The sequence below is a fragment of the Cololabis saira genome, chromosome 18 (genome assembly GCF_033807715.1).
Source record: "Cololabis saira isolate AMF1-May2022 chromosome 18, fColSai1.1, whole genome shotgun sequence".
Taxonomy (NCBI): Eukaryota; Metazoa; Chordata; class Actinopteri; order Beloniformes; family Belonidae; genus Cololabis; species Cololabis saira.
In genome coordinates, this window is record NC_084604.1 from 13,289,484 (window position 1) to 13,304,139 (window position 14,656).

At 40.7% G+C, this 14,656-nt stretch overlaps 1 protein-coding gene across 1 annotated transcript in view; it reads left to right on the top strand.

The window, feature by feature from the left end:
- man1a1 (mannosidase, alpha, class 1A, member 1) overlaps nt 1-14,656 on the top strand; it is a 135,109-nt gene that overhangs the window by 33,955 nt on the left and 86,498 nt on the right. Inside the window, exon 2 of the mRNA XM_061707448.1 lies at nt 3,081-3,177. Within this exon, the coding sequence (XP_061563432.1) occupies nt 3,081-3,177 (97 nt within the window). The remainder of the gene's footprint in view (nt 1-3,080; nt 3,178-14,656) is intronic.

The window sequence follows — 14,656 nt, forward strand, 5'->3', positions numbered from 1 at the left end:
CGGCTGCTAATTGCAGTCCAGTATATTCAAGGCTTTATAGCAATAATCATTCTTTATTTATGCAGTGATTTGTTAACTTCTGTGATTACATTTGTATTTGGACCTGTCTGGGGTGAACACGGACTTTTGCACAATCAGGCTTGGGAAGGGCTCCCATGCAGCTCCTGTGGAGCATGTCTTCAGGAATTTTCTGATGTGAAAATATCTGTTCTTTGTGACCCAGTGTTTTTTCATTTTTGTTCTTTAAAAATAAAAGAAAAAAAATCTTCAGTGTTGTTGTCATAGGAGCGGATCCTCTAGTTTACCAGACACTCTCACGTGCGATGTGGTCCACATGCCGGATGACCTCTCCTGATCCCACACACTGTCATTTGGGGGTTGGGAACATCTGCTTCTAGTGAGGAGCAGTGGGAGTATTCGGTTTTAGTTTCACTTTCAAAAGTGATGGGAATGCATTTCCCCTTTTTGGTTTTACACCGATTCTCTCAGTCGCAGATGACGTAAGACACGTTGGAGCAAAGGAGTCATTAACCCCCGAGTCTTTGCAGCGCAGTTAATGATTCGCCATCATTGGTCAGCGTGCCTGAATCTGTGTGGACAAATGGCAGTAAAGTGCATGCAATGGACCAATGCAAGACAGGAAGGTCACACAACACCCCGGTACACATTTTGCCATGTAAATTAATGAACTTGGAAAAATATTTCTTGAACACACTGCAGGCTACTATCAGGAGTGAGAATAAGATAAAGAGCGGGTGAGGAAGAGGTAAATGTCAACACGTGTCAAGTGTTTTTGGCAGCTGTATTCGTGTGTTTTGCACATTCTTGAGGCAAGGGGCAGGTGTGTATCAGTTTAAGTTCATTTGCAAGATTGGACTTGATATTAGTGCCCTGCTATTGCACCTTAATCATTAGGCCAATTAGCATGGAGCTATGTTTGAAATAGCTTCAGCCACCAGATCCTAGTAAGCCTTGAAAATCCCAGGCAGTTAATCCAATTACTGTGAACACATAGGAATTCAGAGGATTAAATCCAGTAGAAGTTAACACACAGGAGTGTTTTGTAGCGCGATAGAGGCATCTAAATGTTGAATCGGAACATGACCACGCCGTTGGTTAACTGTCATTTTGTTTTAATGCTCATTTTAGTGTATGGATATACTTTGTCCAGAAGTCCACTTGGGTGCTCTGCACATGCAAAGTGAGGTGAATGCTTCCACATGCATGCAGCGTGTTTTCCTAAGTGAAAGTTGTCTTTGTTCAACATTGGGGAAACAATAAAGAAGCACTTACGATGAGATGAGAAGTAGCTGCCTTCAGCAATCTGCCTTTATGACTGTGTTGAAATGTAATAGCCATATGTCTAATAATCATCTATAACTCCTATGCTGTAACCGTTCTATAAATCAGAATGTTCAAATAAAGAATTTACTTTATCAGTTTGGGCCAAAGTCAACTTCTCACTTTAACGGCCACAATGTTTGTGTGTAAAGCTTTTGAATTAGCATTTTGTACTGTCTGATTGTTTGGTTGTTTGTAGGGCCTTTTGCAGGTCTAAGACCGTGCTATTTTAATTTCATGGGGGCTTTAAGCAGCTTTGGATTGTATACATGTATATGTATTGGCTTTGATATGGTGGTAAAACTGTATCGCAAATCCATTTTCAGGCCGATTTTCTGCTTGACTGAGTTACTAAATGGCGACCTCCCTTTTTGACAGCTTTACTGGCTTACTTTAATAACTTCGGTTTCCCGGGCAACAAGTCACAGTGACTGAGTGACTTATTGACCTATCGGTTTACTGCCTGCTGTGACCATTTGTGCCTGTCGTTACGAATAATCACCCTTAATTAATGTATTATGAGTGTCTGTCTGTCCTGAATGAGCAAATGAACAGCGAGTCAGCAGCAGTAACAGACGTAGCGGTGTGGCTCACTACTGCTGGTTGTGGTTGAGTGCATATCACACGCACATGCAAATGAGCGCAGGCCCCTGCACAAACTGTGTGCTTGAACCTATTCATCTGCACAAAGATGACATTGAGGTTGGAGAAGTGCGATAAGTCCAGGAGACGACAACAGCATAGGAACTGTAACGGCCTGTTGCTGATAAGAGAGCGCAGTCGGTGAACCGTGTGGGCCCGGATCTGTCTAAAGGTGGAGGATAAAGGGATTTTCTGTGTCTAATCTGGAGGAAGGTTCCAGAGAGCTCCTGCACAATGCTACATAACCTGGATTAGCAGAACAGATGTATGAGGAAACAGAAGAGAAACAAACATCTGAGACTGGAATGAGTGGGTTTTAGTTTGGAAGCTAGTTTTCATGTCGGTCCAAAAGTTCATTAAGATAAAAATGAGACACCAGTGGCTGGTTATGGTGAACACAAGTCAAGGGAAAATGTTGCTTTTTATATGGCGAACTGTGCAATGAGGAGTAAAGGTTTAGTAAGAATGAAAACATGACATGTGCTCATCATGACAAAGAAGATATTTCTTAGTAGGTCAGTCACTACTTTTTCAGATTGAATAAGTCTGTTGTGATTAATAACATATTTTGACTTGAAAAGAGATTCTGCCTTTTTTTTTTTTTGAGGTTCTAAGACAAAATATTTGCAGAATCATCTAGGCTCTTCGAGTGGGGGGGGGGGTTACATAATCCTCCACTGTGCCAGTGGAAAAATCATTTGATTTGGGGCTCCAGATAATCATCATAAATATCTAAAATGACACAAACCTTATGAATTTCATAGCTCTTCAAGTGAACGCTACATTAGATGTATTTACACCTTGTCAGTTTTGCAGCAGCTGTTGTTGTTTTATCGCTACATCATCTATACTGCAGAGTATTAGTGTTGAGACGCGGTGCCTGTGACGGCGCAACAGCACAAGGGTTTGTTTTTCCTTTCGAGTCTCAGCACCACTCAAATATTGAGGTCTAAACTGAATCATGGATTGGGAGATTTGTTCAGTGCTGGGACTAAAGTCATTCAGTTTGCACTTGTTACTAACTCATAGTTGATTGTCTTTTTTAACTTGTAGTAAAAAACACCGTCTTTGCTCTTCTGCTTCCTCCTGTCTGACAGATGATGAAACATGCCTGGGACAGCTACCGGCGCTACGCCTGGGGTTCCAATGAGCTCAGGCCCATCTCCAAACAAGGCCACTCCAGCAATCTATTTGGTGAGTGAGAGACCGTACACACACACACACACACACAACCACACACACACACACGCACATACGGAGCATTGATCTTGTGTTCCTGCCACCAGCAACCTTGGCCTTTAGATTAGCCGCCAAAGTGGCCGTGATTTATTCATCCATCTATGCATGCCTCCAAATGCCAACTTTATCATATATTTATATTCTGTTTGTGCTTTTTCCAGTTGTCAGCATTTGTGCTGTGCCAGCATCTGGGACTTCTTATGTCTCAGTGGGTATCAGTGTCTCTGTTTCACATTTGTCTCAGTCTTATCCCAACCTTAGTTGTCTGTCTCCCTGTCAGTGCAAGTCGTGACTGCGGGGGTCTGTTCTACATATTGTAAACACGGTAGACACAAACTTTTGTAATTCAGATATGATTTTGACTTCTGATCACGGACCCGGTTGCTACGTCTCAACTGTAAAACAACTCCTATTCAGGATTTATTGCTACCTGTGACATCATTGAGAGCAATGATGGGGGATTTAATAGGGGTTAAACTAATTTCTTTAAGATACACTGATTTATTCTTATTTATGTTGACTAATATTTGATCTTCCATTACCAGTGTTGTGCATGAACGCGTTCAAATGAACGCGTTCATTGAACACGTTCATTTCTGTGAGAACGTTGAACTGAACGCAACGTATTTGCAAATAAAGAACTTGAACGTGAACTTGTTCATTCTGCAGATCATGAACTGGAATTTGAACTGTTCAGATTATGTGAGGTGCAGCTTCAGTGTTTAGGTCCAATTATTACGGAATAATCCTTCTTATTTCACCAGCGGGCGGCGCGCACATTTAAAATGCTCGACGAGCCCGGTGCAGTCTTTACAAATGAAGGCTGATTTATGGTTCCGCGTTACACCAACGCGGAGACTACGGCGTAGGATACGCGGCGTGTGGACCGTATGGTCGCGTCGCTGCGTACCTTACGCCGTAGTCCTCGCCGTCGATTTAACGCGGAACCATAAATCAGCCTTGACGGGTGAAGAGAGACGTTACAGTCGCAGCGTCTGCAAACCGTCAGATGATTATCCGTTTATCATTATCTGCGGGAATTTTACACATCGTCTCCCAAAGAGTCTGACGGTAGGAAACTAACCTTTCTGTGCAAATTATGTCCACCTGCGCTGAGAAAACAAGTCTGAGCGTCTGCCTCGTCAACTTCAAATTTGAAACGTCATGTGGAGTTAAAGCACCCGTCCAGTGTGAGAAAATATCTGCGAGTCCTTAACAATCAAAAAAGTTCCAGAAAGACCAAGAGGTCTGATTTCCCAGTAACAGGTAGACAAATTGATAATGCACTACAATGTTGGAGATTTACAGCCTCTGAATAAAGTTGAAACGCCACTAGGACAATACATGATTGTATTCAGCAGGGTCTCCAACCCTGCCCTGCATGTTTTACATGTTTCCTGCATCATCACACGTGATTCTAATTAATGGCCGTCATCAGCTTGTCATCCAGGTCTGCACAAGTCTGTTAATGACAGTCATTTATATCAGGGTTCTGAGGGGAAATATCTAAAACATGCAGGACAGGGGGTCCTGAGGACCAGGGCTGAAGACCACTGGTATACGGTGAACAGTTTTAGGATAGGGGGACTTTTCATTCGTACTTCTCACCTAAAAATATTGAAATGAACTGAATTTGAACTAGTTCAAAATGAAAATGGTGAACTATGAACGTGAACAGTTCATTTTTAAACTATGTGAACTGAACTTTGAACTAGTTCATGAGAAGTATGAACTTGCACAACACTGTCCATTACACACATGTGACATGTCCTTTCATTTGGAAGTCTGCAAGCATGACTTCCCTTCATAAGCAGGGCCTGTGGTCAAACCTGGCCAGAGATGTAAAGTTGCAATTTTTTTTGGCTGATGCTCAGATCGAAGCGCGACGAGGTGAAAACTCGCCAGCATCCGACCAAAGCAATGCTGCTCCCACAGTTCAGTGGAGTGAAAGGAGGCTAGCACGTACATGTGGGTGATGAGCAACACTGGTGACACATCATCTCAGTAGTTATTATGATGATGTAGTAATGTAAGCATGCATGACCTTTCACAGTGTATATTGAGGTTGTACAATACTTGCACTTTAAATATTTTGTTCTTTGGGTGTCAAATCACTCAGCATATACAGTAACGCAAGGTTCTACTATAGAACCACTTTTTCTTGTATGTTTTAATTAATATTGCCTTTGTGTAGTACTACTGTATTTGCACATCTAATACCTCTATCAGACATGCGTTAGGATATGCATTAGGAGTTTTAGTGACTTAAACAAATATCCCAGCAAATGCTTTTAGGATTGAGGCGTCATCTCAACCTCAAATGGTGCTGAGCTATATGGGGGGGGGAAATATCTAACAGCAATTTTTCTTAACAAAAAAGCTATTTGATTGATGCTCATCAAACTCAAATTCAGTAATTATTTCTACTTATTCAGTAATTGATTTCTATGGTGTATTTTAGTATTACCACCTCGCCTTTAATGTAAACATGAAAGTCAGCAGTTCTTAATCATCATCAGTGACGTGGACATTATGGCACAGGTCTGGCTCAGTTATCCTGCTTGGCCACAATTACAAATTAATTGTGACATTAAAGGGCACATTTTTACAGCTCCATAATCATGTTGGACCATTTTTATGCTTTACATTTAGGCCAGCGTATCTGAAAACTTTAAAAGGATACAAAATACATTTTTATAGTATTTGATATTAAAGTGGGTGGGTAAAAATATCGAAAAATCGATGCATCGCAATTATCCCCGCCCTAATTCAATATCGATTAAGAAAAGCCTCTGAATCGATTCACCTCCTGGCCAGTGGGGGCGCTGTGCGCAACATTTTCTTATGATTCGCGTTTTATGGACGGTGGCTGGCGGAAAAATATTTCAGATCCAACTCCTCCCCTCTGGACGGCGTTACAGAGCTCTGTACGCTAACGCTAAAACCTCCAGACACAGAAACTGTTTCTTCCCGCAAGCGGTTGCTCTGATGAACTCTCACAAATAACAGTCTCAGAGTAACCAAACATGTGCAATATATAAATGTCTTTAATATTCATGCTGCCTCACTCTGCTGCACCCTCTCACTTTTTATTTCTTCATACAAATTTAATTTTTTATCTTGTATTCTCTGCATAATTCTTGTCTGTAGAAATTGTAAATAGGTCATACTTATTCTCACTACCTCAAACTGCTGCACCTTAAAATTTTTATAATTTTGTACATAGAAATTCCACATTTGTCTATTGTTCTTTTGTTTATTTAACACCTTTAACACCATAGAGAGCGAAACTACCGGAGTCAAATTCCTTGTTGGACATTGTTCGAACCTGGCCAATAAAGCTGATTCTGATTCTGATCAAACGTTTGGACTCATTTTGAATTCCCATCTCGGCCGACTCTCTGCCCCACCCGGCGGTGGGCGCGGCGCAAACAGCGCTCTATGTGAAAGCAGCTTAAGTTGTGCCAGGCAGAACTAAAATACAACAGCAACACGACAAACCTGCGGATCATGTTGACACAGAACTGTCATGTTTTTGTTTTTTTATTTTAACTTTTGTACTACAGTACAAATGCACAAGTGAGCCATTATGGAACCATTATGGTGCATTATTTTCATGCACATGTTATAGGCATGAAAATAAAAATAATGAAAAATTGCCAACAGGTATTTGTGTATTTCTACGTCTTACTGAATCGATATCGAAGCATTTAAATCAATATCGAATCGGAATCGATTCTTAACAATACCCAGCCCTAGTATTTATGTTCCAATATTGTGTTTAAGTGTTTCAATTTCTTGCTGTGGAGTACGTGTTGCATACTAAAATTGTGTTAAAGTTGTTGTGAGTTTCTGCAGACCATCTCTCTTGAAAGTTTAACATGGCCAAAAACACTTTTCTATATTTTTATAGGAAAAGGAGATCTTCAAGTCAGCTAATCTTGTTTAAAAAAAATTTATATTTTAGCAAAAAGCACTTAATGCAGTCAAATACCCTACAAAACAGTGTTTTATAAAAACTGCAGACTTTACCCAGAAACAAGAGACAAAGACTCAACTCTACAAGCTCATTTTTATTATTTCCCTCCATAAAGCTAATGAGGAAATTCAGTCTTGTTTTTGTAAATTCTTGATACTATTTCATTAAAGAAACATATTATATGTAAATGTAGGGACTGAGCACTGCTGCTGTATGAATACCAATGATCTGATTAGCTTCCCCAACTGTTGGTCTTACTGAATGTTTCTCCTCTCGATATTCATCCCTCATGTCGTTCCTGTTCTATGGAAAAGTAAACCGGTTTTAGTGGGCTGCTCCAGCAGCCTCACTTCCATCATTAAATAAGACAGCTCGGCCCCGGGGCCTTGTCACAGCCTTCTCCAGCTCCTATAGAACATGATGTACAATGATAATATTAGCCTGGTCTGACATAATGTGCAATGAAGCCACTCTCCACACCTGAGGCTATTTCCATGATTAACAGTAAACCGGACGGCACAATCAGACGAGCCATGGGAATTTAAAGCTTTACTGATGTTGGTTAGACAAAAGGAGGAGTTGGGGAGGACTGCGGCAGTCTGGATGTGAGTGGTACATGTCTGAGAATCAGCTGCATAAAGTTTTCACCAGCATATCTTTCCAGTATACTGAAAACGGGGATAACGAGTGTAGCTCACTTGACCCCTCGCTGGTTTCAGTGTTGATTGGTGTATTCTCTGAGTGCCTTTGAGTGGAAAGTGGACGGGATGCACTTGAGGGATCAGTCTGTGTCTTTCTTTTGTGATTATTCCCTGGAAGAGCGAAACTGCTGCGCCTCAGATGGCAGTTGTTGCGTCAGCTGTTTCCTTCTCCGGTGGGTTTGACTGAATATTACATCAAATCTTGATTGCAAATGTTAGCCCCTTCTCTCTCCTCTTTTTTCCACTACAACTAACCTGAAAACACTCCACCTTGCAAGTCCAGCCACTAACTCCACAAATAATTGAAGGTAGCATATTGTAAACAAAAGTTTCAACCACAAAATAAGTAAAAGTTTTATTTCCTCCTCCCCCTTTTCAGACACGTTAAATAGGATTTACGTGTATTGTTATGCGCGCATGTATTTATATATAAATAGATGTAGTATGCACATTGGGTATAGATTTGTTTTTATAGATTTATTTTGTGTACATACATTGAAAACAGATTCATTTATTTACAAAGGGTTCTTTAGGTCTAAACCATACCTGCCAACATTGGGCTGTGAAAAATAGGGAGATTTTCTGGGGTAGTGGTTGGAATGCTCCACTCACAACATCCCCACCCTGATATAAACAAGGCGACTTTTAATGAGCTTTAAATCCATAGCTACAATGAAATGTGCTAAAATGTACCTTCCAAAATGATTCTACAGCCTCTTGGAGCCAAATGAGTTTAGTATTAATAACAATTAAATACAATATTTGTAGAATTTTCCAGGTTCCCTTTGTCACCCAAGGACCTGTTGTAATTGTAGGTGTCAGACTTTGCAGCTTCAATCACTGTCTTGGAGGGAACATACTTGTGGCCAGGACTGGTATGGTTAATCTTGCAAGAAAGTAGTGCTCAAAGAGTAGAATTATCCATACTCATTGTGTTTTCTGTGAGGATCTTTTTCACCATGCTGAATGAGCTCTCTGAGCTTCATTGCTGTGAGGGATGCGGAGCATTGCCTTCATCAGTGATGCCAGATTTGTAAACCTCTCCTCTTTCCCTAGAAGAACCAGAACCTTCAACTCTCTCTTCCTGTGGGAGATCCTTGCTTGCTATGACTTGATACTCCACCAACTCTTCCCTCAGCCTTTTTTCAAAGCATTTTCTCAAACAAAACAAATTTTACAATTTTCAAATAACAAAATAACATATTTTAACCATTTTCCAAACAATAAAATAACTGAAAAAATCTGAAAAATGGTTCAAATATGTTATTTTGTAACTTGAAAATTTTAAAATATGTTTATGTAATGCTTTGCTGATGAGAGAATATGTTTCTCTATTTTTCTTGTTTTTGTGAGGGGGGATATTGTTTTTCGGCACTACCTTGTTCTCTATAACTGATATAACATGAATTACTGTAGGATCAATAAAGTTCTTATTTTTGCCATCTGAGAAAATTAAACATATTATATTTGGTGCCTAACTGTTTCCCAAGTATAATAGTGCGTGTGTGAATGAATAAATGAGACGTAAAACGTACATTTCTTTGTAGTAAGGCGCTTTATGAAAATAAGTCCATTTACTTGTATTAGTTTACAGCGCAGTCTTGCCACATCCAATATGGCGGCAACGTTGACGTATCGCAGCAGCTCCATGGGGCGGAGCTTGGACGTAGGCAGTGCTTTTGGGTTGGGTTGCCAGGTTTGTCAGGAACCCGTTAATATAATACATCCATGCAGGAACCCCGACACGTGAAACACCATTGACTCATTTCACTTTAAAATCGGGAGATAAGCGGGAGAAATGACAAATCGGGAGCAGGGCGGGAGAAATGGTTGAAAATCGGGAGACTCCCGCTTAAATCGGGAGTGTTGGCAGGTATGGGTCTAAACATCTATAAACAAATCCTTACTAGTGTTGATGTTATGCTCTATACAATATCATGTTTTGACATGTCTGGAATTAATCTATAAATGAAATGAAATGAAATAAAAAATGTTGGTATGTCAAAAAATGCAACAAAAAAAGCAAAAAAAAAAAAAAGGATATAATAGTTGTAGTAAAATAGTTATGGCCTTATCAACCAGCTCTAAGTTTAATATCCCCCGTTAAATGTAGATACATTGTGCAGAATATTGTATTGTGCATCAAAATCTGCAACATTTGAATACAGATGCAGAATTGGTGAAATTCTTGCATTGTTCTTCTATCGGCTATTTTGGCAACCAACCATGATTCGGATGAATTTGATCAAACATTATGAACGTTAACCCTCATCAAGGGGAAGCTAAAAATCGTTAAAAGAATGTCACACTGTTGAAGTCCTGTGTGAGCTCTGACAGTCATCCAACTCATTAGTCCGGGAGATGTCTTACCATGTATCTCATGCAGACGCATTATTCAGGCAGGGATTTTGATATTTAAACGACATGATAAATACACTTATGGTGGCACAGTTTAGAAAAAAAACAATCATGTACTTTTTATACAGATGAAAATGAAGATAATTTAGTTGTGGTTTCAATAAAGCGTGTAACAAGACTTAAAAAGCACTTTTCAATGGAAAACATGCATCTGGAATCCAATTTAAGTGACAAACACATCAGTAGTTGTCTCAGTAAATGTGTACAGTTCAAATTTAATTGAAGGTGTACAGAGACTGTACACTTTAACTGATAATGACGTTTTGGATGACATTTCAATACATCTCTTCAGAGTCGATTCATTTAAATGTTTGTCCACTTTCTTGTTGTGAGTGATGTATAGTCATGCAAAAACGGTACATTTTGAGACAAATCTTATGAAGTAGACCAGACCGTTTCAGATCTTGTCCCTGGAGATGCTGTACATTCATTTGTTTGCTAAATTTAAATACAGCTCGAGGCATCGATGGCACCAATCTCTCCTCCTCTCATTCCCACTCCATCCCTTCATCTTTTAGCGCTCTGATCAGCTGAGTGGAACGAGAATATCGCTGTTCTGACTTTTCCACAAGAACAGGTACATAGTTGTTTTGAAACTAAGAGGGTTGCAACCTTATATTTTGCTAACATGCGCTGCTAAGAGTGATGTAACTTTGACAGAATGATTATCGGTGGAAAACATGACCGTATTGGTCTTAAAGATGCCATACGTATGAATTACCGACTGAAGCTTGAGAGAGACTTTGAGACTAGCACAGTCAACTAGGGATGGGAATTGATAAGATTTTTCCTATTCCGATTCCATTTTCGATTCTGTTTAACGATTTGATTCTCTATCGATTCTCATTTGGAAAAAAGGAGAACAAACAGGTTGATTAGCATCAACTTTGTTTTATATCTTTGAACCAAAAAATACAAGTGAGGTGTTAAGACGCCCCCAGCCTTGGGCTCCTCGATGGTGAGCCAGGGGGTCCCCACAAAATTATTTGTAATATAAAATAATAATAATAAAACAAATATTCTTCTGTAGAAATTAACTAACTATTATTCTGTGGCAATTACACAAGAATGTCCAGTAACATGTTCAACACCACAAACTTAAGCCTGAATTATGGTTCTGCGTCAAACCAACGCAGAGCACACGCGCCGTCGCCGTGACGCCGTATTGAACCCTTCGGACTTCTCCGTCACTCCATTTCGTCGCGGTGCAATACCCCCCGTGACCGCTAATTTGCGATCTTTTCCTGGATGGTTTATCCGACTTTTTCCGGTCACAGTGAATCAAAGAGATAAGGACAACTATTGTGCAAAAAACCAACAAAAAAAATCACACATACACGAAGAAAAGAGCGCTGAAATTTCACGACTGCTTCAAACCAGAAACCGGAAATGCGTTGCTACCAAGCGAACCAATCACAGCCCTCTCCGTCTGCGTGTGGTCTGCGTCGCCTCGACGCGTAGTTACAATTTTTGGGAGGTACGCGTCAGTGACGGCGTCAGTGACGGCGTCAGTGACGGCGTCAGTGACGGCGTCAGTGACGGCGTCAGTGACGGCGTCAGTGACGGCGTCGACGCGTACCACATGCCGTAGGCACGGCGTCGTTTTGACGCAGAACCATAACTCAAGCTTGAGTCACTGCTTGGTGACATTCATCTATTCTGGCCTGTACTCTTCCCTGCCTTGATGAAAGGAGAAGCTAGCGGTAGATGCTCTTTAACTTCTCCCATAGATGAGCTGACGAGCTGCAGCTGTCTGCCGGAGCCCAGCTCGTGCTCGTGCCTCTTCTAGCACACGCCGCCCGACTCCGCGGGTTGCGGAGGAAAGCACTAGCCGAGTCGAGCCCTAAGAGTTTCCTCCCTTTGTTGAAATGTCCACATTGCAAGTATTGCAAGTCGCCCTGTTGTCATCCTTTTTGGTAAAATGTAACCAAACTTTCGAACGTTTATGCCGCTTTGTCCCCATCTTTTCCTGCTAGGCGCGAACGCACAACGTGCTTGGTGACATCATTCGCACCCACTGGAATCGATAAGGGAATCGTTTGCAAAAAAGGCAAACGATTCCAAGGAATTGAAACACTGGGAACCGGTTCTCAAAAAGAACCGGTTCTTGATTTCCATCCCTACAGTCCACATACGCAAAGATAAACCAGTTGTTGGTGCATATAATTTCTGCGTTTCCTGTTTCTCAGTTTAGTGCTGTAAAAAATCAATAATGTATTTACACAAATCCTGAAATACAGACTGAAAGAATGAGGGTTGATGGTCTGAGGACCGGTCTGAGCTCGGGAAATGGGCGCGGTTGACCAGTTTCTGTGTCGGTATCGCTCAGCTGATCAAAGGCACCTGAATAACTGGTTATCAGCAGGTGTGGTTTGCTGGTTTGGAGCATTCCCATGTGCTTTTGGAGTGGAATTTCTTTTTTTCCTTTTTTTCCCCAACTTTGGTGATCTAATTCCCTCTGCAATCGGAGGACTTTTTAAAACATTATTTTCTGGACAATGGGATGGATATGCAGTATACCTATACTCATTTCTCCCCACTGTAGTGGGAAGAAATGAGAGCCGGGTGTCCTGCTGGAACACGGGCACCGCAGTGGAGGTTACCTGCTTGGTTCTGCCAGCGGTGCTTTGAAAAGGCTGTCGGATGAATGGCAAGCTTTGCCATACACCCTGCCAGCTTTTTCTTTGTTTATTCCTCGCCGTCTCCTGTGGCCTTTCGTCTGTGTCCATTTCAGACCTATCAATGGCTTTCTTTTTTGCTCTTTGTGCCTCGAGTCCCGCTGCAGCTTCTCCCATCAATTCACTGTGACAGTGGAATGACCCAGACTGGATGAAGTACGGCAGTCTCATCTTTTGGCATTTACTGTTCACCTTCAAATATAATGTTTATTTTGGCACACTCATTGTTAACGACAGTCCAAATTGGTAGCACATATGATTGCATAATCTACCTGTAATCTCACGCTGCTGCATAGAAAAGTACATTCTGTTCACTTAGGACACATAATTACGCTTCTGTTTTTGTACCTGCATTTAATTGCTCCTCCGGCTGATGTGCTTCTTCTTTGTTTAAAAATAAAATGAAAGTGAACAGGTCTTATGCAGCTCCAAGCTTGCCGCCAGGAACAGATTTGGGTTGTTGGTTTGAATCCAGCACATATGCCTTTGCAGCGATGGTCTAATATACCACTGCATTTCCCCCATCTGGCTCTTCCGTTGGCTCATTTATACTCTGTCCCTTGTCCTTGAGCTGAACCAGTAAAGCTAATATAAAAAGTACTTTAATATTTGACAACTTTCTGCATGTAATAATTCTTTTGATTCCCATTTCATTGGTGGATGATAAGGACTTGCTGCTCTTCTCTGGCACAAGTTCAGCAGGATGACTGGAGATGGGAGAAGAATAAAGGAGGAGGGAAATGTTGTAGTCATGGCGAGGCACCGCTATTGGCCCAAAAAAAGAGATTCTGTTATTGACTCTGTAATCAGATAAAAATCCAATGTGGCTTCACCAATTCTGTTTTCATCAAGTGTGTTCTCACCAAATTTAACTTCTCTGGCAAAAGTGAACAAGTTTGTGTTTGTGGGAAAAGAATCAACACAATATCTGAAATACTCCAAGTAGGGCTGTTCGATTTTGCCCAAAAATAAAATCTCGATTTTTTTCTCTCAAAATCCGATTTTCGATTACGATTATTTTGTGAATTGACAAAAGGCAAAGAAATGATTTCAAATATGCTGTTTTTTTATTGAACATTTGCCCCATTGGGCTTTAAGTGCAAACTTTGCTCTTATTAAACCAAAAATGAATGAATAAAGTGCAAAACTCTGTAAAATAAGTTGAAAAAAAGTTTTAAAAAATATAATAAAATATAAAGTTTTATCTCTGAAAAAAAAAATCAGCAAATCAGCACTTGCAAACATACAGTAAGTTATATTTCCAATTAAATAAAACAAGACATTTTTCTAATTAAACTAAACTGGGTCTTTGCATGCTAAATAATAATGCAACCCATGAAGGAGGTAGAGGTGTGTAATGTCAGTCATTACATTTGCTATTCACACTTGCAAGTTTTTTGCAAGGAACACGAGCCGGTCTACCGCATCTGACTTGAGGGATGCCCGGTGGCATGTTACAACGCCCCCTCCTACACTAAAGAGCCTCTCCGATGGGGCACTTGTCGCAGGTATTGAGAGGTATTTCCATCAATCATTAATATGGTATCAATTAGGGTTGCAAAGGGGTGGAAAATTTCCGGTAAATTTCCGGAAACTCTCCGGAAACTTTCCATGGGAAGTTAAGCTGGGGAATTTTGGAAATATTCCAAATTGGAAAC